General features: G+C 43.9%; 1 protein-coding gene across 7 annotated transcripts in view; it reads right to left on the bottom strand.

Moving 5' to 3' along the window:
* Positions 1 to 23,846, bottom strand: part of Drosha (drosha ribonuclease III) — a 111,804-nt gene that overhangs the window by 32,702 nt on the left and 55,256 nt on the right. For 4 of the 7 annotated variants that reach the window (XM_039102206.1, XM_039102207.1, XM_039102205.1 and 1 more), the window contains 7 exons: positions 22,670 to 22,839; positions 19,654 to 19,778; positions 18,114 to 18,213; positions 16,064 to 16,171; positions 11,077 to 11,184; positions 10,504 to 10,642; positions 9,921 to 9,981 (listed from right to left, as the gene is read on the bottom strand). In XM_039102206.1, coding sequence (XP_038958134.1) covers positions 9,921 to 9,981; positions 10,504 to 10,642; positions 11,077 to 11,184; positions 16,064 to 16,171; positions 18,114 to 18,213; positions 19,654 to 19,778; positions 22,670 to 22,839 — 811 coding nt within the window. Of the gene's footprint in view, positions 1 to 9,920; positions 9,982 to 10,503; positions 10,643 to 11,076; positions 11,185 to 12,623; positions 12,679 to 16,063; positions 16,172 to 18,113; positions 18,214 to 19,653; positions 19,779 to 22,669; positions 22,840 to 23,846 lie in introns of those variants that run through there. The other 3 variants (XM_006232050.5, XM_063281744.1, XM_063281745.1) reach the window with 2 other exon arrangements.

Below are 23,846 nucleotides of genomic sequence, written 5' to 3'. Positions count from 1 at the left end.
ACTCCAGACCATGACTCCAGTCCATGGATCTCCACACATGTGCCATAACAAAGAAAGACGGACAGACAGATGGACAGAGATGGATGGGAGAACAGACGGACAGACGGACGGACAGACGGGGACACACACACACACCCCAGAGGCAAACGCAATTTTTAAAAGCTTTTATTTAAAAAACAAAACAAGAACAACAAGAGAATCCCAGCACATTTACTTTCCTTCCCTACTCTTGATAAAGGGAAACACGGGTTAGTTCACTGAGTAACCCAACATCTTACAGGCCCGTCTCTCGTACTCAAGAGCAACGACCCGCCTATCTTAGCCTGAAGTCACCCAAATCCCACACGGTAGGAAGGTGTGGTGGCCAGAAGACTGGCCACACAGGCGTGTGTTTACCTACTATTTGGAAGTGCCACTATTTGGGAGGACTTTAATAATTGGGGGAGGGGTGGCCTTGTGAGAGGAACTATGTCACTGGGGTTTGAGGTTTCAAAGTCCATGCCAGGCAGTGTCTCTCTCTGCCTACAGGTCAGATGCAGCTCTTCAGCTACTGTTCCAGCAGCTGCCCGCCTGCTGCCATGCTCCCCACCATGATGATACTGGACTAACTCTCTGTAGCTGTAAGCCAGCACCATTTAAACGCTTTCTTTCCTAAGAGTTGCCTTGGTCATGGTATCTCTTCACAGCAACAGAGAAGTAACTAAGAAAGAAGGGGAGAATGGGGTTCAGCCCTTCATAATATATGGTTCCACCTTTCAAGCTTAAGGCTTTCTTTCCCTAGGAACAAGAAGATAGCTTCCAGAGAAGTCAGCTATCACAGTGACTATGGTGAGTATCTCTACACTGATGAGGAGAACCAGAGAAAGGAGAGTGCACTCTAGTAGAGCTGCCCAGACAGCATCTCATCTCCTCACCTGCAGACTCAATAGTGTCTAGTCCTTTAAAGCAAGCCTAATGTATCTGCTATCTCAGCAGTCCCGGATGTCCTCTCCCACCAGCGTGACACCTCCTGTTCCAAACCACTAGATATTCTCTCAAAGTGGCATGTCCCCGCTCTCTTTAAGCCAGCCCTTCTCCCTCCCCAGAACTTTCCACTCTGTCTCTGTACACTCAGGTACAGTTCAGGAAAACTGATGAAATTCTGCCTGAGGACGCCATGCCCTCATGAACATGAGCGCTCCCCTCCCCAGCACACAGATCACACTTTGCTTATATGATGAAGGAACAGCTATGAAGAAGTCACCCTGAAAACCCATCCCAGTTGACGGCTTATAATTATGTGAAAAGGATATTCAGTTGGGGTTGTAGCTCAGTGGTTGAGCCCGTGCCCTGGACATCAGGCCCGAGGTTCAATAATCCTCAGTATTGTTCCCTCAAAAGAAAATAATATTCAGGAAAGGAATTAGTAGTCAATAATGGGGAATTAAAATGGAGTGGAAGAAAAGTAAAGATATGTGTCAATTTATGCCTAGGCTGAGAAATTCTTGATCTCACTGATTACCTAAAATGTAGATGTATGTATTACACATACAAACCTAGTGTCTAGCCCTTTAAGACGGGCCTAATGTATGTGACCCCTCAGTGCCCTGTGCTATCCTCTTCCACCCGTGTGACAGCCTCCTGTTCTGACCCTGTGTGCATATACAGTGCAGTAGGCCCTATGAACTAATTTCTCTCTCAGTCAAACGTACACTACCTTAAAGGATGCTTGGGGGGTTGTTGTTGTTGTTGTTGTGGATTTTACTACTCTATTAGCCAAGGGTGACTTAGGAGGATTACATGTTCTTTTTTAATTGAGCCAAGCACAGTGGTGCATGTCTGTAATCCCACACTCAAGAGACTGAGGCAGAAAGATTCTGAGTTAAAGGCCAACCTGGACTTTTAGGGCAGCACTGGCTATAAAACAAGACTGTCTCAAAAACAAAACCAAACCAAAAAAAAAAAACCACTGACTTCCAAAAATGTCTGCTAATTACCCTTACTGAAAGTATCAAGGAATAGACATTATTTAAACATAGAATGAGATAACCTTATAGTCCTCTTGGGGGTGTGTGTGTGTGTGTGTGTGTGTGTGTGTGTGTGTGTGTGTGTGTGTGTTTTAAGTTACTCAGCTGTTGTTCTAAGAAGAAATAGAATTGCCAGATGTAAACGCTCACACCCATAATCCTAGCACTCGGAGTCTTAAGTTTAAGACCATCCTGAGTTATAGAATACCTTGTCTCTCTGTCTTTTCTCTCTCTCTCTCTCTCTCTCTCTCTCTCTCTCTCTCTCCCTCCCTACACACACACACACACACACACACACACACACACACACACACACACACACTTTAAAAGGAATGGTAAATTTTCTAAAAGAAAATAAGTTACACTATGCTATTCTGAGCCATTAAAATAAAAAGCCATTTTCTTTGATAGAGATTTTTTTTCCCTTAGCAATTCAAAGTATTATATAGCAAATCTGTTTAATGTGAAGCATAAAGCCCTGTTAGAAGTCTGGAGTCAGATATGAGAGCCAAGCTGTATCTGAACTGGAGGCTTTATTAGAGGATAACGAGACATCCAGTCAAAGAACAGGAGCTACTCTAAGTCACATGATTTTAAATGAAGCCTTACTGTCATAAGTTTTACCTTAACTTCTTTTATGAACTTTCATAGAGACAGAGACTATTTTTAGTCTAGTCTAGTATTTTAATTACCAGAAATTGGACCATTCAGTTTGTTAAAATCCAAGATCACAGTACTAGAACAATTTGTTCAATAGTGAATTTACTATTCATTAAAAAAAAATTACCCATATCTGGCTTTGATTTTTTTAATTTTTACATCATGACTAAACTCTGGCAATAAGTCATAAAATGCAAAGTGGGGAGTGAATTTCACTGTAGGTACTATTATGCTGGTCAGCTCCTGACCCAACAGTTCATCTACAAAATGGACCCAGAGTACGGCAGGTGGTTTAAATGAGAACAGCCCCATAGGCTCACAGACTTGAACACTTGGTCCTCAGCCCATGGAATTATTTGGGAAGGATTAGGAGGCCTGGCCTTACTGGAGGACATGTCACTGAGGGTGGGCTTTGAGGTTTCAAAAGCCCCACACATACCATCCTTAGTGAGTTCCCTCTGCTACTACTCCGGCACCATGTCCCCTGGCTGCCATGCTCCCACCAAGATGGTCATGGACTTCCCTTCTACGATGGCGAGCATCATATTGAACATTTTCTTGTACAAGTTGTCTTGGTCACAGTGTTCTGTCACAGCAGTATAACAAGCAACTAAGGCTCAAAGAAAGCTACTGGTGCCCACGGCAGCAGCAAACCTCTTGCCCCTTTCACTGTTTTTGCTTTAAGCAAAAGCAAGATCCAAAGCAAGACGTCTGCTGGGTAGTAAACGCCATTTTGAGAACTGAATTAACAAAGGCATTATAAGACCGAGATTATTTGTCACATTTATACCTCAAATTTTGTCTAAGAAATTTCAGTGTACCTCATAAAATACATATTCTCTCTACGCCAGCAAACAGGCTAAGATGGCATTTATTCTACGCAAAGGCAACTTGGCACAGGCCAAATTCAAGGGTGAACACACATTTTTCCGCACAGTCTCAAGCAGTAACTGGTAGGGTAGAACTATAGACCTTGAAGGTTGGGGAAATGCCTACCCACCTGAAGAACTTCTCTCATGTTCCTGAATTTGAGGGAAGGAGAGAAGAGGACACAGCCTCATCAGATCCCAGGCCCACTGGACTAGCATGGTCATGTGGGCAATGCTGGAGAGAGTAATAGAGAGAGACACTACCTTTGGCTTCCACATTCACACACAGAGGCATGTGCGTCTGTACACACAGCTACATACATACCACATACACATTTGTTTTAATACTTAATTACTGAAGTGTCTTCTCTGTGAAAGGAACTGGTTACAAGATGAAAGGAGAAGAAAAAGAGCAGGGACACAGACTTCGAAACCCTCACTGTCTAATAGAGAAAATTAGTTCTGCGGCATGATCAGAATACACAGAAGAACAAGACATGTGTGGCAGAGTCAACACCAGCAGGACTTCACAAGGCCATCTGGGCACTCCGGAAGCAAATGTAAAATGTCGACCGGCATGTGAGGAAGAAAGACTGCCTGACAACTCGGAAAGCGTGTGGCTCTCCACGTGAGGAAGACATGCCTGTCAACAGTGCAGGGCCAGGTCACGGGAGCTGCGGCTGGCAGGGGGCAGCTCAGCCTTGGCTCAATTGGTGGAAGCTTTGGAGCAGGTGACAGCTAAGATGGGAAACTGAGGCTCGGGGGTAGTGAGATGTCTAAGGAAACAGCAGCTCCAGGGCACACAGACAGAACGTGGCCGGCCACTCCTCATGGTACTGCAGGGTGAGCATAGGGGCTAAGGGCACCAGAAGCAGTCTGTGAAGAACTCAGGGGACCAACATGCTGGCTTGGGTGCCTCCCTTCTTCTCCCCTTGATACTGATCAAGAAACATCCTTAGAAACATTCTCTCCCTAACCTCTTGCTTGAGGTCTTCCCAATTCTTAAGAGTCTTGGGAAGTATGCTTCAAAGATAGGCAAAGGCTTCCAAGAAGCAGAGACGAGCACCCCATTTCGAACAGTAACTAAGAAACAAACAAAGGAGAGGGCAAATAGTTTAAAGTCAACTCAATTATTCAAGTGCACAGAACAAAACTGACCTATAATCCCGGAACTACCGCCTGAGCTATCCCGAGCCCCTTGGGAGCGGTTTGCACGATTCGCTTTTGATCTTCTCTAAAGCATCTATCAGAGCCTCTCCTATATAATTCAGGTTTCTAGCATTCTCATCCTACCCTAGGCAATCATGCCTCTCCTGAGGACTGGGGGTTTTGTGGTACTTGGCTTTGGATCCCCTAAAATACCTGCATACTGCCTCAGACTAAAAGGCTCTGGATAAATGTCTGCCAAATTAAATTTGCACGAAGCATCTTAAGGCTGGCTTCTGTGGCCGCACAGCTCAGAGGCACTGGCAGCAGACAAGCAGCAGACCCTGCAGCAAGGCCAGGGGCTCTTTCAGATCAGACACTTGAGGTCAACTCTCCATCCACAAAGTCCACAAATCCACGGCCAAAGTCAAAGAGTAAGAGAAGCTATTAGTTCTGTCTGTGGTAGCATGGTGGCATTCCACAAATCCACAGCCAAAGTCAGAGAGTAGGAGAAGCTATTAGTTCTGTCTGTGGTAGCATGGTGGCATTCTGCCCGCTTCCTCCGGGCAGCTGCTGCACTCAGCCAGCCAACTGCTTTTGCTGCCTCTGTCTGAGAGCTTACCTGCTGCCTACTCTGAAGCTTCAAAACAGCAAACTCAGAAATGACACAATTTAGAGATTGCAATCTTTTGCCTTGATTAAAATTCTTGCTCTACCTACCCCGCCTCTCCTTCTCTATCCTTCTCCCCTCCCCTCTCGCTCACATTCCCACACATTCAAACTCTTACTCCTACACTCTCTCTAGAAATGGAATCCAGAGTATTATAAATGCTAGGCATGCACTACCAGACAGCCTTTTACAGGAAGAGGAATAGGAAGAAGAAGAGGAAGAGGAAGAGGAAGAGGAAGAGGAGAAGGGGGAGAGGAGTTTGAGGAGGAGGAATGGGGAGGAGGGAGAGAAGTCCTCCTGCAGTCTGATCATGAGCACCATCAAAAGATGTACTTTACATACAGACAACAGTGGTGGGTGTGAAGTGCTTGGTTAGGGAACCGTGCAGGGTTCCTTGTTTTAAGAAATGGTCACCAGGAGCTAGAGGGATGGCCTAGAGGCTAACAGCACTAGGTATTCTTTTAGAGGTCCTGTGTTCAATTCTGGCACCCACATGCTGGCTTACAATAGTCTGTAACTCTAATTTCAGGACACGTGACACTCTTCTGGCCTCTACAAGGACCAGCCACGCACATGGTGCACAGACATGCACAGTTTCAGGCAAAACACCCATACACATAAAATAAAAATTACAGGCAAACAAAACCATAACTGGTCATCTCAGGCCACTGGGATGGCTCAGCAAGTAAGGGCACTGGCTGTCAAGCTTGCACTGGATCCCTGGATCCTCATGGTGAAAAGCAAGAACCCATTCCCTGCTGGTTGTCCTCTAACGTCCCCGTGTAACACACTATGCGTGCCCTACTCACCTAAATGAAAATGTAATAAAAATATAAAACACTGGTCATCTGGAGTCTAAGACATAACAAGATAAAACAAAACCAGGCTATTCTATCTCCCAGGGTGACTAGTTACTTTGTAAGTGGCTCTTTTATAATCTCAGACTCTGAAAGAATGTCACAGTTAGACATTTACAACATTTCAAACTAGAATTTTAAAGCTCTGTACTGCTTTCTTTGTACTTCCTGTTCATTTGTTTGTTTGTTTGTTTGTTAAGACAGGGCTTTTTGTCCTAGCCTTTCTGTCCTGGAACTCACTCTATAGCCCAGGCTGGCCTTGAACTCACAGATCAGCCTGCCTCTGCCTCCCAAGGGCTGGGACTAAAGACATATGCCACCACTGCCCAGTTTCCTTTGTACCTCTGAATTGAAGAGGAAAAACACGGTTGGAGCTAAGACAACCCCAAAAGAAAGAAATCTGAGTCAAGCCAACTGAAAAGGAGAACTGGCACACAGCCAAGCATCTCTGAATTATGAATCCAATGCCGAGACGTCCAAGCTTAACAGACCAAGTCAGCTTGAACTGTCAGCCTGACAGAGCCCAGCCTCCACCTAAGAAAGTCTCAGCTGAGGGACTGCCCGGACCAGATCAAATGAGGACCTTGTCTATGAAGGGACGTCTTGATTGTTAACTGATGTAAGCGGGCCCCGCCCACTTACAGATGGGCAGATGGTTGAGCCATGTAAGAAAACTGGCTAAACATGAATCAGTGTGTGAGAGAGCCAACAAACACTGTTCTTCCATGACTTCTACTTCAAGTTCCTGCTAGAATCCCCCACTTCCTTCAATAATGGACTGTAACTTGTAAGCCGAAACTAATCCTGTCCGCCCCTGAATTACTTTTGGTCAGACTGTCTTTATTTTTTATTATTACTTTAATCTCAGCATCAGAGGTAAATATAGAACACAAAACTTTTCAAGCAACCATTTCAATTAGAATTAGAACCAATTCATTAGAATCTTCTGGATTTTGGAACATTTAGACTTTTGGATTAGAGCTGCTCAAAGTGGTAAAGCCAGTGCAGTACTCCAAATGTTTAACAAAGTCAAACTCTGAAATGTTCTCAACATGTCTGGTCCCAAGCATTCAGAGAGAGCAACACCAAGCTGTATGAAGTAAGACAGAAAGGGAAGCTGTAGAGGGAGGCAGCCTCTGAAGCAACTGCCTCAGTTCTTGTCTCCCTACTCGACCTGAACCTGGACAGAGGGAGTGACAGCCAATGCCAGTAAACACTGCCACCTCCCATTTTAAAAAGGAGCGTCCTTCAAGCAATGTCCTCAAATAGCTTTTAAAACACAGTGTGCTCTGCTTCACACACCGTAACTCTCCCTGACCAACTAGACATGCAGTTCTACTTATTCCGTTTCCGGGGTATACACCACACACCTGGCAAGAAGCAATCCTAGAGGAAGGGTTCCTGTGGCTTACAGTTTAAGAACAGATAGACTCAGTACATCCCTGTGTAGAAGGCATGCCATCAGGTGTAGTAGCCTGTCCTAGTGTCTCCACTGGGGAGTACTAACAGACAAGAAGGCCTATTAGTGTCCCATTTGCTCCAGTAAAGTGCTACTTCTTAAAGGTTCCACAGTTTTCCAAACAGTGCCACCAGCTGGGGACCAACTATTCAAACACACAAGCCTAGGAGGGACATTTCACACTGCAGTCGAAACATGATGTAGATCTCATACAGATCCAGCTCACTTCCTTCCCAGAAAGGGTTCAAAGCCAAACAAAAATGAAGATGTTAATAAAGATACCATGGTGGTTTGAATATGCTTGGCACGATTTGGCACTATTTAAGGCACTATTTGGAGGTGTGGCCTCGTTGGAGTAGGTGTGGCCTTGTTCGAGGAAGTGTGTCACTGTGGACATGTGCTTTAAGTCCCTCTTCCTCGCTGCCTGCAAGTCAGTCTTCTCCCAGCTACCATCAAAACAAGAGTGGAACTCTCAGCTCCGCCAGCCCCATGCTTAGCTTCTATGCTCCCGCCTTGATGATAATGGACTGAATCTCTGAACCTGTAAGCCAGCCTCAATTAAATGTTGTTCAGTCACCCAATGGTCAATATTGTCACAATAAAGCAAATAAAAATACCACGGGAAAGAAAAACTATCAACCAGTATCTCAAAACTTCCTCCAAAGCTATATCAATCAAGACAGTGTGGTACAAGCAGAGGGCAGACCCCCATCCACAGAGGAAGTGAGTCCTAAAACAAGTGCTCATATCCTTAACGGGGCATCAGGAGACTCCTCAACAAATGCTGTTGAAACATCTCGATACATCACTCACACCATGTCCAAATAACTCAGGACAGATTTAAAAAACCTACACAATTTATGGAAAACTAAAAACCACAATAGAAACAAAAGTGTGTGCCCACGAACAGACAGACAGACAGACAGACAGACAGACACACACACACACACACACACACACACACACACACACACACTCGCTATGTGTACATGCACTATACTTCTACTACTCACACACACCAAAATTTTACACTCAGGAATGGTTTTCTTGGCATACCCCCAAAATCACAATCAATAGAATGAAGGATAAATGAATGAGAATTCATTATGACTGTTTGTCCCAAAAGACATCAGGAGAATTAAAGGCAATCTTTAGAACAAGGAAAGATTCCACAAATCATGTATTTAATAAGAGACTCATCTACAATGTAAAATAGCTGTATCATTAACAAGAAAACTAAAGATGTGAGAGATATGAACTAAAATTTTCCCAAACAACCAGTGAGTACATATATCAATACTAAACACTGGGACACATCAAAGAAGTAATGAAAAACTACATCTGACTAGGATGGCCAAGGGCTAAAGAGGCAGATGTGTCAGTACAGACAATTACATCAAAGCCCAGGGACGAGGCTGGGGCTATGGCTCAGTGGAAACATAGACTGCCACGAAAACACGAGGACCTGAACTCAAAAACCCAGCATCCACGTGGGACGTCGGGCACAGCTGTGTACGCCTACACCTCCAGTATGACAGACACAGGCGGATCCTGGAGCTTGGTGTCAGTCAGCCCAGCAAAAGGACATGTTTTAGGTTCGGCTAGAGAGCCCATCTTAATACAATAGAGGAAGTGCACACACGAGGATTGTGTGCACACACACTATGTGTACATGTGCTATATTATACTCTAACACACACACCGAAATTTTTAATTAAAATGGTTTTTAAGGGACATAGGAACTGCTGTTGTGAATTTTAAAAAAAGTTCCTTAAAAGATCAAACAGTCACCGCATGACCTCCAATCCCATTCTTGGATAAGTATCAAGAAAAGGCAAAGCATATGTCCACAAGCCCAGCAACTACTGAGAAAATAAACAAAACGTGTTACATCTCACACCTTGACATTATTTAGCAGGAGAAGAAATAGGAGTATTTGTTACAGACAAATCTTATGCCGAGAGAAGTGAACACAGAGGACACCAAGCGCGCCCAGAGCTGTTCACAGACTGTTCAGAAAGGTGTTAGTGGAGAGCTGACTGTGGCTTAGGGCTGGGGAGGCTGAGAGTTACTGGGACCACTCGTGGGCATAGGGTATTGGTTTTCATACAATGAAAATGCCCTGAAATTAGACACCTATAGTTCAAGAATTTCATGAATATACTCTCCAAACCATTTGAAGTCTACACTTGAAGTGAGTAAATTACAAAATATGTACAGTCCTTCTCAGAAATCTGCTTTTTAAAAATTTACCTTGAAGGAGTTGGATCATCTTGGCCGAGGCGTGACATGATATTTATTAGGGTGTTAATTCCTATTAAAAAACCACAAACATACAAATAAAATAATTTAAGAACTAGTTTAGAACATCGTGATATCTAGAAAGGAATTCTTCTCACCCCACTTTGACATTTAAAACTTTAACATCTGCATTCCAGTCTCTAAAATATGTGATAACAGAAAGAAAATGTTCTAAAATATGCATCCGTGCCAAAAATGAACGTTACCCAGGATGCATGCGGTACATGAGCAAGGGGTTTACGGAACCCCGGGGAACCAGTTCCAAGGATGGCAGTGGATCTTAGGAAGCAGCACAGAGGGCTGGAGAAATGGCTCAGAGGTTAAGAGCACTGACTGTTCTACCGAAGGTCCTGAGTTCAATTCCCAGCAACCACATGGTGGCTCACAACCATCTGTAATGGGATCTGATGCCCTCTTCTGGTGAGTCTGAACAGCTACAGTGTACTCACGTAAATATAATAAATACATCTTTAAAAAATAAAAAAAGGAAGCAGCACAGAGCAGACAGTAGTGTCTTACAGTCACCCAAACCAACCTTTTTTCCGCATGTGCATGTGATGAACTTTTCTGTCTCCATATTTGGGCTGTCGAATTCCACAGTTAGACAGAGAATTCCTGGCATGATCAGGATTCATTCCAAAATTTAAATGATGACTCGGATGAGTCATGGCCAGCTACAGTTTTAATGAAACAAGTTCAGTTTAAAACTTAGCAGAGGCACCGCCTCCTAACACTCACAACAAAACACTTCAGACAAACATTCCAGCTCCTCCTTCAGAATCGAATCTGCAGACATGGCTGCAAGATCTTTCTAAACAACCCCACAACCCCACCTTTCAGGGAGGATTACAACCCTGGACTGTAGGAAGAAGAGTCGGAAACAAGGGAATGCGGAAAATGTTCTGACCCTTGACAGACAGACTGTAGCATCAGTCTACAGCCTCAAATAAGTATGAAGGGCCCAAGAGCAGCCAAGGCAAGGGGAGAGAGAGCAGGGAGGTGGTCTCTCCGAAGAGAACCCACTATACCATTTATACTCTGCAGGGTGGGCTCTCCCGGCCTCACTGTGCAAGTTCAGTGGATCTCTGGAACAGCGCTTCTTTCTTACCTGGAGCAGACAACGATCCTGAAAAGTATACCCTATCAACTTGTCCAAGTGCATTAAGCATTGATGGTATCGGATGTGATGGGTCAGAACAGGCAGCATCATCGCGTGCTGGGGGGAAAAACTCAGTATGTTTAACTCTATAAAAATTCATAAAAACACTGTTTACTCTATGACAAGTAAGAACCATTTTCTCACCCCAAACTCCAGCTCATAAAGTCCTGAAGCAGTTTATTGGCTATGTGGCAATCTGCAGAACCGTCTGTCTGGACCCAGAGTACCTGGATCTTATTCTACCCCTCACTCACTGCTTGACTTGGGGCTATTTTATTTTGCCTTTTCCTCACCTCTAAAATGAGGATATAACGTAACTAAGCTCAGGGACAGTTAAATGAATAAAATGTAAGGGAAAAAAACACTTGTTTTCTTCCCTTTTTGCATGGCGTGTGCGCTTGCATGTGTGTAACTGCACTCAATGTATGTCCATATATGAGGACCCACGGTCAATATAACACTCTCTTCATTGTCCTACAGGTTTCTCACTGAACCTACTGTTACTGTTTTGGCTGGACCACCTGGCCAATAAATCCCAAGGATCCGCTGGCCTCCCATCCATCTCCTGGAGTTACAGAAATATGTTTCCCCACTCAGCTTTCACATGGGTGCTGTGGACCTTATCTCAGGTCCACCCACTTGTAGACTATTTTATCCACTAAGACATCTCTCCAGCTTGCATTTATTTATTACTTCTCTTTAAATCCAAGGCTTTGCTATATACTTAAGGCTAACCTGGAATTTGCTATGGAGAAGTATGGCCTTGAATTCACACCCTCCTGCCTCAGGCTTCTAAGTGCTGGGACCATGGGCACCTCCCAAGGGATAGCTCTGGGTCTATGAATATTCAGCACAACAGCCTCAAGTAAGCCATTCTGTGCATCCCTGTCTCTAATTCCATAGGAATAAACTAAAATGCTTTAGGGTCAAGATATTTTGAGCCTCAAATAAATAACTTTCTCCAGAAAAAAAATGGCTATATATGCAAAATTTGAATCTAATTTTAATGTTGACATAAACCAAGCCTTATGATTATCCTTCAAAACTACCTCAGTCACAGGGTGGATGTACTGAGCTACACCGGGTCTAACAGCTCCTGATCAGACATTCAGACAGAGCCCTCAGAAAGCCAGTACAGGCAGCTGAGGACTTGGAACTTAAATCGCATTTTATCTGGCTCCAGATCCTTATTGGGAGATGACTTCATGGAAGGCGTATCTTTCCCTTTTCTTTAATAATGTTTGTCTGGAGCGTAAAAGAATAAAGGAATCATTCTTATTCATCAGAAGCTGGAGGGTGGGCACAGCTCACAGGATGATTGACATACGCTTTTCATTTTGAAAAAGCTTCATTCTGAAGTATTTTAAGCTGGTATTATTAAAAATAGACGTGAGAACGGGCCTACCTGAAGCTACAGAAATCGGTCTTAACTTATTAACTTAAAAAGAAACACTAGTTCTGCCAAATAGGATCTAACCAACAGAAAGCCTTCTCACCAGGGCGATTCAGTGAGTATCCACTGAGCGCCTACAAGTGCAGGCCTCCCTGTGTCTGTGGAAGATGGGAAAAAGGATGAATACAGAGTTTTTGCATCACGGGCTTCCAAGAGACACACCACTGTGGTATACATCAGCAGCACTTGGTCAATTTTTTTCTAAATATAATATTTTAAAAACATGACAAGTTTGTTCACAAAGCACGCAGCCAATAGAATACCATTTCCAGCCACTTAAACGTCATGCAGCTCAAGAGAGCTGGTGTGAACAGCTCAGTGTTAAAGTACAATTATGAAGCATCTTATATGCGTGACGAGTACACGTATTTATTTAAAAGGAAGACAGACAGACAGACAGACAGACAGACAGAGGTACAGTTTTCAAGTTTTAACTGACCCATAAAAGCCAAGCTCCTGATACTCCCCACACCTAGACAAGGAGCTAATGGCAGTCACTGGATGAGGCTGAAGAAAGTCATCTTTTCCTAGACAGGGGTGAGGGTGGGGTGGGGTGGGGGATTCGTTAAGCCTCTGGTAGTTGCCTAATGCTCTAGTAGATGACCCTACACACACACACACACACACACACACACACACACACACACACACACACACTAACTGGACTTAGTTCACTAGTAAAAAAGAGAAAGGGGGAAAAAATGATGTAAAGTTGGGAAGAAGATAGAAAAGAGACTGGGGGTGGGGCTTGAGGAATGGAGTCGGGGATTGATATGACCATGACACGTTGAATACATGTATAAAAGTTTCAAAAAATTAAAATATACAAGTAAAAAAAAAAAAAAAAAAGACTACCAGAACCAAAGGTCCCTGAACGAGAGCCATGTGAAGACAAAGAGCTGTGTGGTGTCAGGCTCTGTGGGAGAGTAACTAGGTGTGAACATGAGGAGAACCAGGGCAGCCTACGCACACTCAGCGTAGATGAAGAGAAGGGACAACCCAGCTGTCAGGAGAAAGCATGCCTGTGCAGAGCTGCTTCTGGAGGAAGCACTGTAATAGGAGGCACAGGGGACTGAGGAACACAGAGCCAGGAGGAGAGGCCTGGTGTCCACAGGCAGGGAGCACGGCAGGCAGAGCCCAGCAGAACCACACCATCCGTCCTGGCTTCCACTGCCTTCCAGGACGGACACGGAGGTATTTCACTGACCTTGCTTAACTTAACCAAGTTACAAACCTTACAGAGCTATAGAGAACAATCATAATTAAGTCTCATCTAAAGTTGCCAATAGAAAGGTGTAATACTAAAAAAAGAAAATAAGGAAGTGAGAGCTGTAAATGACAATGACAACTGAGTTTTATAGGAATGAAAATCGTGAGGAGAAAAGAAGCTGTAAAAAGATGAAGCTCCGAAGGGCACAGACAAACTGACTCAGTGGGCAGACATGAGGCTGTGCGACGAAGAGCTAACAGCCAAGCTGGGAGCAGAGGCGCAACCATGATCCCAGCACTCAGTCAGCTGTAGTAGGAAGATCCGAGAAGCCCTCCCAGAACATAAATAAAAGTAATCGGGAATGAATGAGACAGAGGGCGCCGTGTCAGTGAGACGCAGGAAGAGGGAAGGCTGTAAGATCAAGCAGACAGGGCTCAACGCTATAAAACAACATTGTGCTCAGGAAACCAACTAAGGGTGAGAAACTGAGCCAAACAGGATATGCTTCCCTCACCCATCGCCCATCACCCTTCAGCCATGTTGTATCCTGCACACACACAGGCTCTCCAAAAGTTTTGTTGGAAAATAGACTTTAAAGTCAGCCAGAAATGTAAATTAAAAGAAGACAACCCACTGGCCCTGGAGCTAGGCAGAGCTCACTGGTGAAGAGCACTAGCACTCCCTGCAGAGGAGTGAGTTTAGTTCCCAGCACACACACGCAGGCTCAAGACCATCTGAACCTCCACTTCCAGGGAATCTGACATATTTTTCTGACTGACAAGAGTGCCACACATGCATGTAGTACACACGCATACATGCGAACAGAGCACTCCTACACATAAAATAAAATAATGTTTTTTAAAAAGCCACTCACTGAAGGTCTCAGAGATCCTCTCTCCAGTTCTCAGGGCATCAGAATCTCAGCTCTCGCCCCATGGTGCTGGAGGTAAGACCTAAGGATCCTGAACGCTATGCAAGCATTCGACCACCACACTGCAACGCCCAAACCCAAAGGTTAACGATTCTTAAACCCTCGACTGCGCCTTGTCACTGAGACAGTGACTGCTCACCAGTCTGTTCATCATCCATGACAGCATCTTACAACATTCTGCTCAGTTCTGGAGAAACACGACCCACCAGAAAAATTACGTGATGACTTCAAATAGTCCGAGGGAGAACCACAGCAGTAAAATGACGTGTTTTAAAGAACTGACAGTAAGACACTGTCATGCTGTGCACTGCATGGAATCCCAGAGAGGAAGCTGGTCAACCGGCAAAATACCACAGCAGCTGACTGCCCCCAACTATCTCTAACTGTTTACTATCACTCCATTAACAGCAGCACATCCTAATGCAAGATTACTTTGGACTACTACTCAGAACGTTGACTTTTTTTAAACAATATTTTCAATAATTTACATGAAGACCATTGTTCAGTTAAATGGCAACGTGAATTTTTTAATTCATTACAATGAAATGAATACCTACCCGTGCGTAACCTCACCTTTTAAAACTGTGTGCTACCTTTAAATAGACATGTGGCAGCTTGGGAGTACTTCTGTAAAAGGCGGAAGGGAGCAAACTGTCCTACTGACCCAGTCTGTGTGTTCAGTTCCTTCCCTTCTCATCTACTTGAACCAATACCAACCGTGACAAAGGGTCAGGTAAAAAGCCACAGAACGAGCCGCTGTGGGGCAACCTCGAATCTGGTGTACATTTAACCACAACACAGATAACAATGCTTACAAATGAGGCGCTGACGAAAGCAGAACTGTTTCACCCTTGCTTACCCAAGGGAAAGGTACTGTCATTGCCACACAGGAATGCATGCTGCTCACTGACGCCATCAGTTCTCTGCAGCACGTTCAGGTCGGAGCTACAGAAACCTCCTATTCTGGTGACTATGTATATGGCTGCTGGGCTCTCACACAAGCATCTACACAGGCGCTGAGATGGGGAGACATCTGAAAGCAGGCTGCCTCCACCCAAAGAGACCGACTTTAACATTCCCACTTACGCTCCCCCCTACTGCTCCTACACACACACACACACACACACACACACACACACACACACGCACATGCACGCACACCCCAGAGCATCAACACAGAAAATAAAGACAAAGCCTAAACAGCTAAAAAGAAACCTGTGTTTGGTGTCTGATTTCGCATCAGAGTATAATCCACAGAAACTTCCCAATTAGAGAAAAGTTCATTGCCAGGGCCTGTGAGGAAGAGATATATGGGCACGACTGTTCAGAGCAGCGCCATCACCTGACAGACATCAGAACGAATGCCAGTTTTCCAGAATCCTTGGCTACTCAGCTCCACGGTGACTTCTCGACGCATTGTGTTCTTCTGCCGTATCTTCTGGAGCGCTTCCTGGAGAAGAGCTCATCGTAAGTAACGACATCAGCGAAGCAATTCTAAGCCAAGCATCAAGCATGAGAAGATGAGAGTCCCTCAATATTTCCTTACTTTGGGGCACTAAACCTCTTATGCAAAAAGACAATATTTAACCTGACTGAGGTGAGGGCCAAGGTATAAGACCCTCTAGGTACAAAGCAATCCTTCCTATTAACCACATGAGAAAAATTACTAACCCATCAAGTCTGAACAAAATATGCTTTTACAAACGAAAGGCAATATATGGCTTGGGTTCTGAAATCACCAGGTAAGAAGTGTTCTTATACCCAGCCTTACAGCCTTACAGCATTTCCATTTAAGAAAGACACTCAATCAAGCTGATATCGACATGATTCTACAAGTTGCCTAATTTGTAAAGCCCTCACAGTCTTACTGCAGGGGTACATGTTAGAAGTGGGGTGGGGTGGAGCCAAGAAGGGTCCAATGGTGTGCACCAACAACTCACAAGATTTTACAAGATGACTGCAAATTAGAGTGCAGCCTGAACTATAAAATGACATTCCTGGGGTTGGGGATTTAGCTCAGTGGTAGAGCGCTTGCCTAGGAAGCGCAAGGCCCTGGGTTCGGTCCCCAGCTCTGAAAAAACGAAAAGAAAAAAAAAAAAAATGACATTCCCCTGGAAGAAAGAGTCGGGAAAGGGTAAAGACGAGGACCTCAGATTTTCCCCCGTGAGACACAATCAGAAATCATGCCTTCCTTTTCACTACCCTTCATCTATTTAGCTGTACAAAAACATTGTACATTTAATAAAAGTCCCAGGAAGTCATAACAAAAAGAGTAACTACAACCAACTCCACCATCAAGTTCCTACTAGAGGCTACCTACCAGGAGATGAGTATTCAATGGCACAGACCACTGAATGGCACATTTTCAGAAGTGCACACACACAGCCTTGGCCTTGTAGGGCACCGCTAGCCTCTCGCCTCAGAGTCTTCCTTTATAAAGGCTCTGATTGGCTCAAGTCACAGAGAGTGACAGAGCCAGAATCCATGTCTCTTCCCAGCGTCTTAGCCTTGTACAGTAGAATAAAACCTCATTGAGAAAAAGTCTGTGTTGATGCTAAATTTACTCTTACCCAAGAACTAAAAGAGAACCCTGGAATACAGAGGACACTACTGCTCATCAGTCAGGAGTATGGGGTGTGAGATGTCAAACTTTACAAGGTAAGATCACCGTTACACTAAAAGAATTACGGAGGGAGGGTGGTCTCTTACAACTGTCATACCCAGAAATCTATGACCCAGTGTTATGCTACGTAAGGTTAGGGATAAGGCTGATTTATAAACTTTGAGCTTTTTCTACTTCTACAGGACGCATATTTAAAGGCCGGGGTGTTGCTCAGTAGTAAACTGCTCGCCTTGCTTGTAAGTGTTTAAGTGCCAATGCCAAACAACAGATGTGATTCCTAAAGACAGCCAGCGATTTATTAGAAAACTGGCCTTTTAAGGGTAAAAATATCCTACAGCTCATGTCCCTGCACCCCTGCACCCCTGCAACTACCAGCAACACCAACCAAACCCAGTGGTTTAAAAAAAAAAAAAAAAAAAAAAACCAAGGTGGGTGGGGTGAGAGTGGGGTGTGAAGTTATAAGAAGACCTGTCAAGAAGGATTTGGGAGCACTTGGAGGGGAGGAACTAAGGTGGACGAGATCAAAACACCGTAGACATGTATACATACATGTAGACATATATGAAGTTCAAGTAAGAAGAATTTCCCTTGACTACTAAAAGATTTTTAAGAGGCAATCAATATACTAGAATACACAGAGGAGTATCCCTAATTATTTAAAATCTTCTTTTTAAAATATTATTCTAGAGTTAACAGTGCAATCCAACAATCTGAAAATAAACCCAACATGCACAGTCATTAACCGCCGAGGAGTGGATTCAATACCCACCTCCCTCTGCGCCAGCTTCTGTTTGTCAGTCTGTTTGACCTTGGGACTATTTGCTAAGAGGTGGCGAAGTTTCACGTAACTTTTCCATAATTTTTGGTATCTAGGAAAAGGACAGAAAGTTATCTTAGACAAAGAGAAGGCAAATCTGTGAAAATTAAACCAATTTTCTAATAAGCCTGCTCAAACATACATTCCTTTAAATACCTTAGTGGCAGAAAAAAAGCTCGTTCTAAAGAAACCCATGGTTTGAGAGCTCAGGAACTGGATGACACGAGTCACCAGGAGCCTGTTGAATAAGTGACTGATAGCTTATCTGGATCAGAAATGGGGTTCACACTAAATGGATGAGCCTCTGGAAAGACTCCACAGAAGACTCACACAACCACTTCAGTCAACGGATTCCTGTTCCATTTCCGAATGCTACCTCTTTATAAGTGAGGTGTTTATCTAAATTTATCTTTCTCAAAATAGAGATGGCGGATTCAAGAGCGCGACAACAAAGAACCCATTAGTGCGGAGACTCAAGGCACAAAGGTGGATGCACTGCCAGCTGGAGAGCAGGGAAGGCAGAGGTGGTGCCATTTGTTAAAGCGACCTGGGAATGCAGAGACTGCACAGCCCTGTCTCAGTCCACAGTCCTGCCACGAGAGTTCACGAGAGCCTCGTCACATTCTACCAACATCTTTCTAACAAGGGGTCTGCAGACTTCCTGTCATGCTGGAGCTGCTCCTTTCCTGGCCTGTGCTCGGCCTCTCTCCTTTGTCAACAAGTTTAGAGAATGGAGGGAAAAAAAGAAGTACTTACACGGGGCCAGTTCACTGCTTCATACTTTTATCCAAAGAGGGAAAAAAAAGAACAAAACCCTTTAGCCTCTTCTAATACACAACAGCCAGAACTGCAGTTATGAATGGAAATCTCCCAAGCCCTTCTCTCCCACTATGAGTCCTTCTCTCTTTAAATTAAGTCAGGAAATCGTTTATTTGTCTAAAAAGGAGGACATCGAAACACACCTGAAAGGTCCTAGCTATCTCCATCCCCACATATCCTCATCTTCTCCCAGAAAAATATTAATGTGCCAGTTGGAAAAGCTCACATCTGCAAAGCAATATGAACTCTAAGGGTAGGAACACACGGCTCCTACATCCCACACAGCCCTGGACTATGGGATCTTCCAAACACCCCCATGCTACAAGCCAACATCGTGCTACCTGCCATCAGGGCACTGAGCAAATTCAAAACAAAATGAAACACATAAATATTACAATAACAAGTAAAGGGAAAGCTCCCTAAAGTTTAAATCCACTCACGACTCCTGGCGACCAGACTGTCGGGGATAATCTTCGCGGTAATTTATTGCAGTCAAATGTGTAAAGAAACTCATTCTTCACAAACTACAAAACCTAATTTGTAGATTTGGAGACATGGTTTGTTTCAAGTCTTAATTTGTAAAAAGGAAGATGTCCACTGAAGGCATCCTCTGCTAACGCGGCTGTTAGTAGAAGGTGAAACTGGCCAAGACAAACACCGAGAAATATCTTACTGTGGGTCTCCTGCATAACTCAACTGTGCAGGGCGTATCCCAAAGTGAACGATAATCGGAAAAGTGATCACTTCAGGGTTGAACTGCTCACGATCCAGTTGATCGATGCGGACAGAGCTTGGTTTCTAAGGGAGAAAAGAGTATCAGGGTCGTTATTCCCATCAGAAGTCCTGAGACACCAACTTAACCTAAGCAAAGGGATTAACCGATTCCTTTCCTCTAGAAAAGCTTTGTCTCCAACCAGAAAAATCCGGAAGGATATAAAATCCTACACTGTGGGATGTATGTTAATGGCGCCCCTGCAAACAAGTCTTGGTCATTTGGCATAATGAACAGTGATTTTGTTTTATTTTTGCAGTCTACCCAGAAACCTTTAAAACCTAAACTTTTAAAAAAACACCTGGTCAGTTATCTACCCCCTCACCTCTTATAGGGAATGGGCTGCACATCACAGAGAGAGATTTGCAGGCTTAGTCTGTCGGAACATCATATTCAAATGATGGGTGCACTGCTATTTAAACAGTTTTCCCCTAATTCTACACTTAGATTAAAAGGTCGGTGACACAACAGAGAGCTGACTTTCTCTCTTTTTAAGATTTACCGTATGTATGTGAGTGTTCCATGTGCATGCACTTATGTGCACCATGTCTACGCCTGGTGCCCTTGAAGGTCAAAGTGTACGGGCTCCCTGGAAGTGGATGCAGGCCAGTTGCTCCCTACCTGTAACCCAGCCTGCTCGACCAGCTGACAATTACAACAATGACGAGGACAGCTTTGCACAAATTCACTCACATTGTTCAAAGTCATGAAACCTCTGAAAATGGATGTCATCTAGAAATAAAAAATCTTACTGCTAGCTTGAAAAAAAAAATCTTTGTTCTCAAAAAAAAAAAATTTAGACAATGTTGATCACAGGTAACCTAATCCTAAAAATACAAATGCCCATGAGCAGCAGAAACATGTGATTTGTTTAGGCATACGGTGGCACGCTGGTGTTTGGAAAGCTGTCTAAGGAATGGTGCTGGGTTACTTCTGTATCATGCTACGACTTATATCACTACAACCTACAGAAGCCAGCCGTGAGCACCGCCAACTGCAGCTGCTAAGATCACTCGAGCCTCCACATTGGAGACCAACCTGCGCACAGAAGCGCGATACCAGCCAGGGTCTCCCAGGCCGTGCGCGGTAACACAGCATCTAATCCCAGCCCTGCCAAGTGGAAGGGGTGGGCGAATCCAGAGCTTAAGGCCAGCCTGGGCTTATAAAATCTTGACTCAGAATACCAAAGTTAATTTTGAAAAATTAAAAATCATCTCTAAATTATGAGGACGGTGGTGTGGGGGATGAAGTACATTCTAGACTTTGGCCATAGCCTACAAATCTATCATTGAATCTCTCTGTAAGAATTAAAGCCTTTTCACTAATGACCAAAGTGTTCTCTGGCAGAGGCGAAACTGTCAGGAAGGAACATTAATTATTTTAGGTCTGCAGCAAGAAAGTATTTAATGTGACCATAATGGCTGGGAAAACTCAATAAATTTCCCAATGTCCTTGCCACTAGGTAATCTTTCAAATGAGTACTGTACAGGACGGAATGCAGTGTCATGCCTACTCTGCCCTGTAACATGTACACGTCTGAAGAGTACGGAGTGAAAAGCTGCTTCTGTGACAATAAACTATCTTCCCATAAAGAGTAAGAAAGAGCTGACTTCATCATCACGTCCCTAAGCTGAACATCCATACTTACTTTCCTAATCTATTTCTGATCGTTTTCCAACAGAAGCCTTTGATCCTCACCAGTCTGGTTCCTTTCACTATCTACAAACCAAGCCGCTCACCATCTCAAAGATATACACTAGTCGTGCCGATGGTCAGGACGGTTTCTTCATTTCTGTGTCTTTCCACTGTGATCTCTGCTAAAACTAGAGGTTTCAGCGTGCGGGATGCTAACTAAATGCTCCTGGCATCCCAGACAAGGAGCTAGCTGCAGCTCGTGCACCGGCTCATCAATACACCAGCTGCACGATGCCTGGGTGACAGGTCAAAGTGATGCACACCACACGCAATGCATCGGGACACGCCAGGAAGAATCAGAAGCACCTGGGACTTTTTAAACGCTGTAACTTCTTGGGCCCCTGTCTGCAAAATATGGTATGAACCGTAAGGAGTATTAACCTCTTTCAAATGGCTTCTAACTGACCGTAGGATTTCAGGAAAACTGACGCATGTCTCGGAAACAAGCCCAGGGTGACACACTCCCAAAGAGACTACTACAGAACAAGACAAATTACATCTCCTACAATCAGCCACTCTGTGACTTAGCTCTAAGTAGTCAGAAGAACTGAAAACATTTCCACCTGTTCAAAGGGAACAATTCAGTGCCATACACGGGGTTGTTATATTTTTCTAAAGATACTTTATGAATTCTGTGGCGTTTAACACTACAGCAGCAAAAAGACTATTTTATCTTTCTAGTTTTAAACACAGTTTTGGTTATATACCAATTAAAAAAATAATATCTATGTGACAAATGATCAATAACAAAAAAAAAAAAAAAAAAAACAAATACCATAGAATAAAATCAAGTAATGGGTAATAACAATTTACTTAACAAAAAATAAGAATTGGCAAAACAATTTAAAATATAAATATTCACTAGAAACTAAAATAAATATAAAAATAGGCAAAATACTGATTTCCCCCACTACCAAAGTGGCTAAGGTTTTTTGTTTTAAAGCTACTACGAAACAATGAGTATTCTCATATAACCCACAATCCTCCTGGGGAGAAATCTGCCATGTATGTCTTAAAGATATGTCCATGTTCAGGCAGGTGAACAAAATATGCCCAAACTGTAGTCCTTTTCTTACTCACTAAGTATTTAAAGAAAACTTACCCAAAGGACAAGAAGCTAGAGTACTCACAACATGTCCCACGCTGTAACTGCTGTGTGGAACATTTGAACAAGGGAAGGAGGCTCACCCCCAGTCCAGGCTGGGCAAGCTCCAGAACTCACCGTCCCAGGGTTGGTAACTATCATGCCTTTGCACTCTTCCGCATATTTCTGCCACTCGAGCTCCTCCCATTGGAGCATATTGGCAATCTCCTCCTCAGGGACCAAAGCCTTGCTACAGCGAAGCAGGTAGAGAAGAATCTGGTGCATTGATAACACTTCTTTGCCGCCATCTTGGGGTGGGAGAAGAACAGAGCTACTCAATTAACAGCAAAGCGAGACTCACTGTGGTAAAACAAGACAATGGCTGTAGCAGAGCACATGTAAAGAAGCAATTCAGAATTTACACTTTCAGCCAGGTGCCAAGTAATACGAACACCATTTGTCTCACTGACGAACGGTACTCATAAACCATCTCACTTACTACAATGGGAACAGCAACATTATAAATGATAAAGGCTTTATTTGTGAGGTATGAATATGAGAAAGGGTGCTTGCCTAAATAAATTTAAAGTAACCTATCATAAGAAGCCACAGTTTATAATAAACAGAATCGTGTTATGTCTAAATATTTTATCATTCTTTCTAGAGTAACAGATGAAAGCTTTTCAGAAGTGATGCTCCTGTCTGAGGGAAACTGCAAGCTTTATGAGGTATTTATAGATGTTTTCAATAAGACACTGTTGCACTATGCTCTAAGTGGGAGGTGCTAATGTGCTGCACCTGCCACAGTGAGCGGAGCTGAAGAGTCTGTACTGATATCACAGAAGATCGTTATGGATACTACAGGAATGAAATACCAACTGTCTGGGGTTTACCAGTACGGTGGGCTGAAAACCACAAAAGGCACAATGCAAAGTCAGCTCAGAAAGGGACAACCCGTACTCATAAACCAAAGACGAGCGACTCCTGTGTGCCCAGGATGGAGGCCGCACGGCGCTGCCTGCTCTCTGAATTTAGCTTCACGACCAACACGGCAACGGATCTTGTACCACTTTTCTCTGACTACCTCCACCCAAAAGGACGAGCACCCTCCTGGGGACTCTGAGAAAGACTTTTCTGAGATCACTACCCTTCCCTCAAATGTGAGGAGCTAAAGTACAAGCCAAACACTGAGTGGGCAAAAAGGAGCAAGAAGCCCCTTTGGGGTCAGAGGAGCTACTGGCCCCGAGGAATCTGGTGGGTAGGAAACACGGGAGGTCCATTGCTGGTGGGATTACAAACTGGCACAACAACCTTT

This window comes from Rattus norvegicus, chromosome 2, assembly GCF_036323735.1.
Source record: "Rattus norvegicus strain BN/NHsdMcwi chromosome 2, GRCr8, whole genome shotgun sequence".
NCBI lineage: Eukaryota > Metazoa > Chordata > Mammalia > Rodentia > Muridae > Rattus > Rattus norvegicus.
This window is presented reverse-complemented; position numbering and strand designations above follow the sequence as displayed.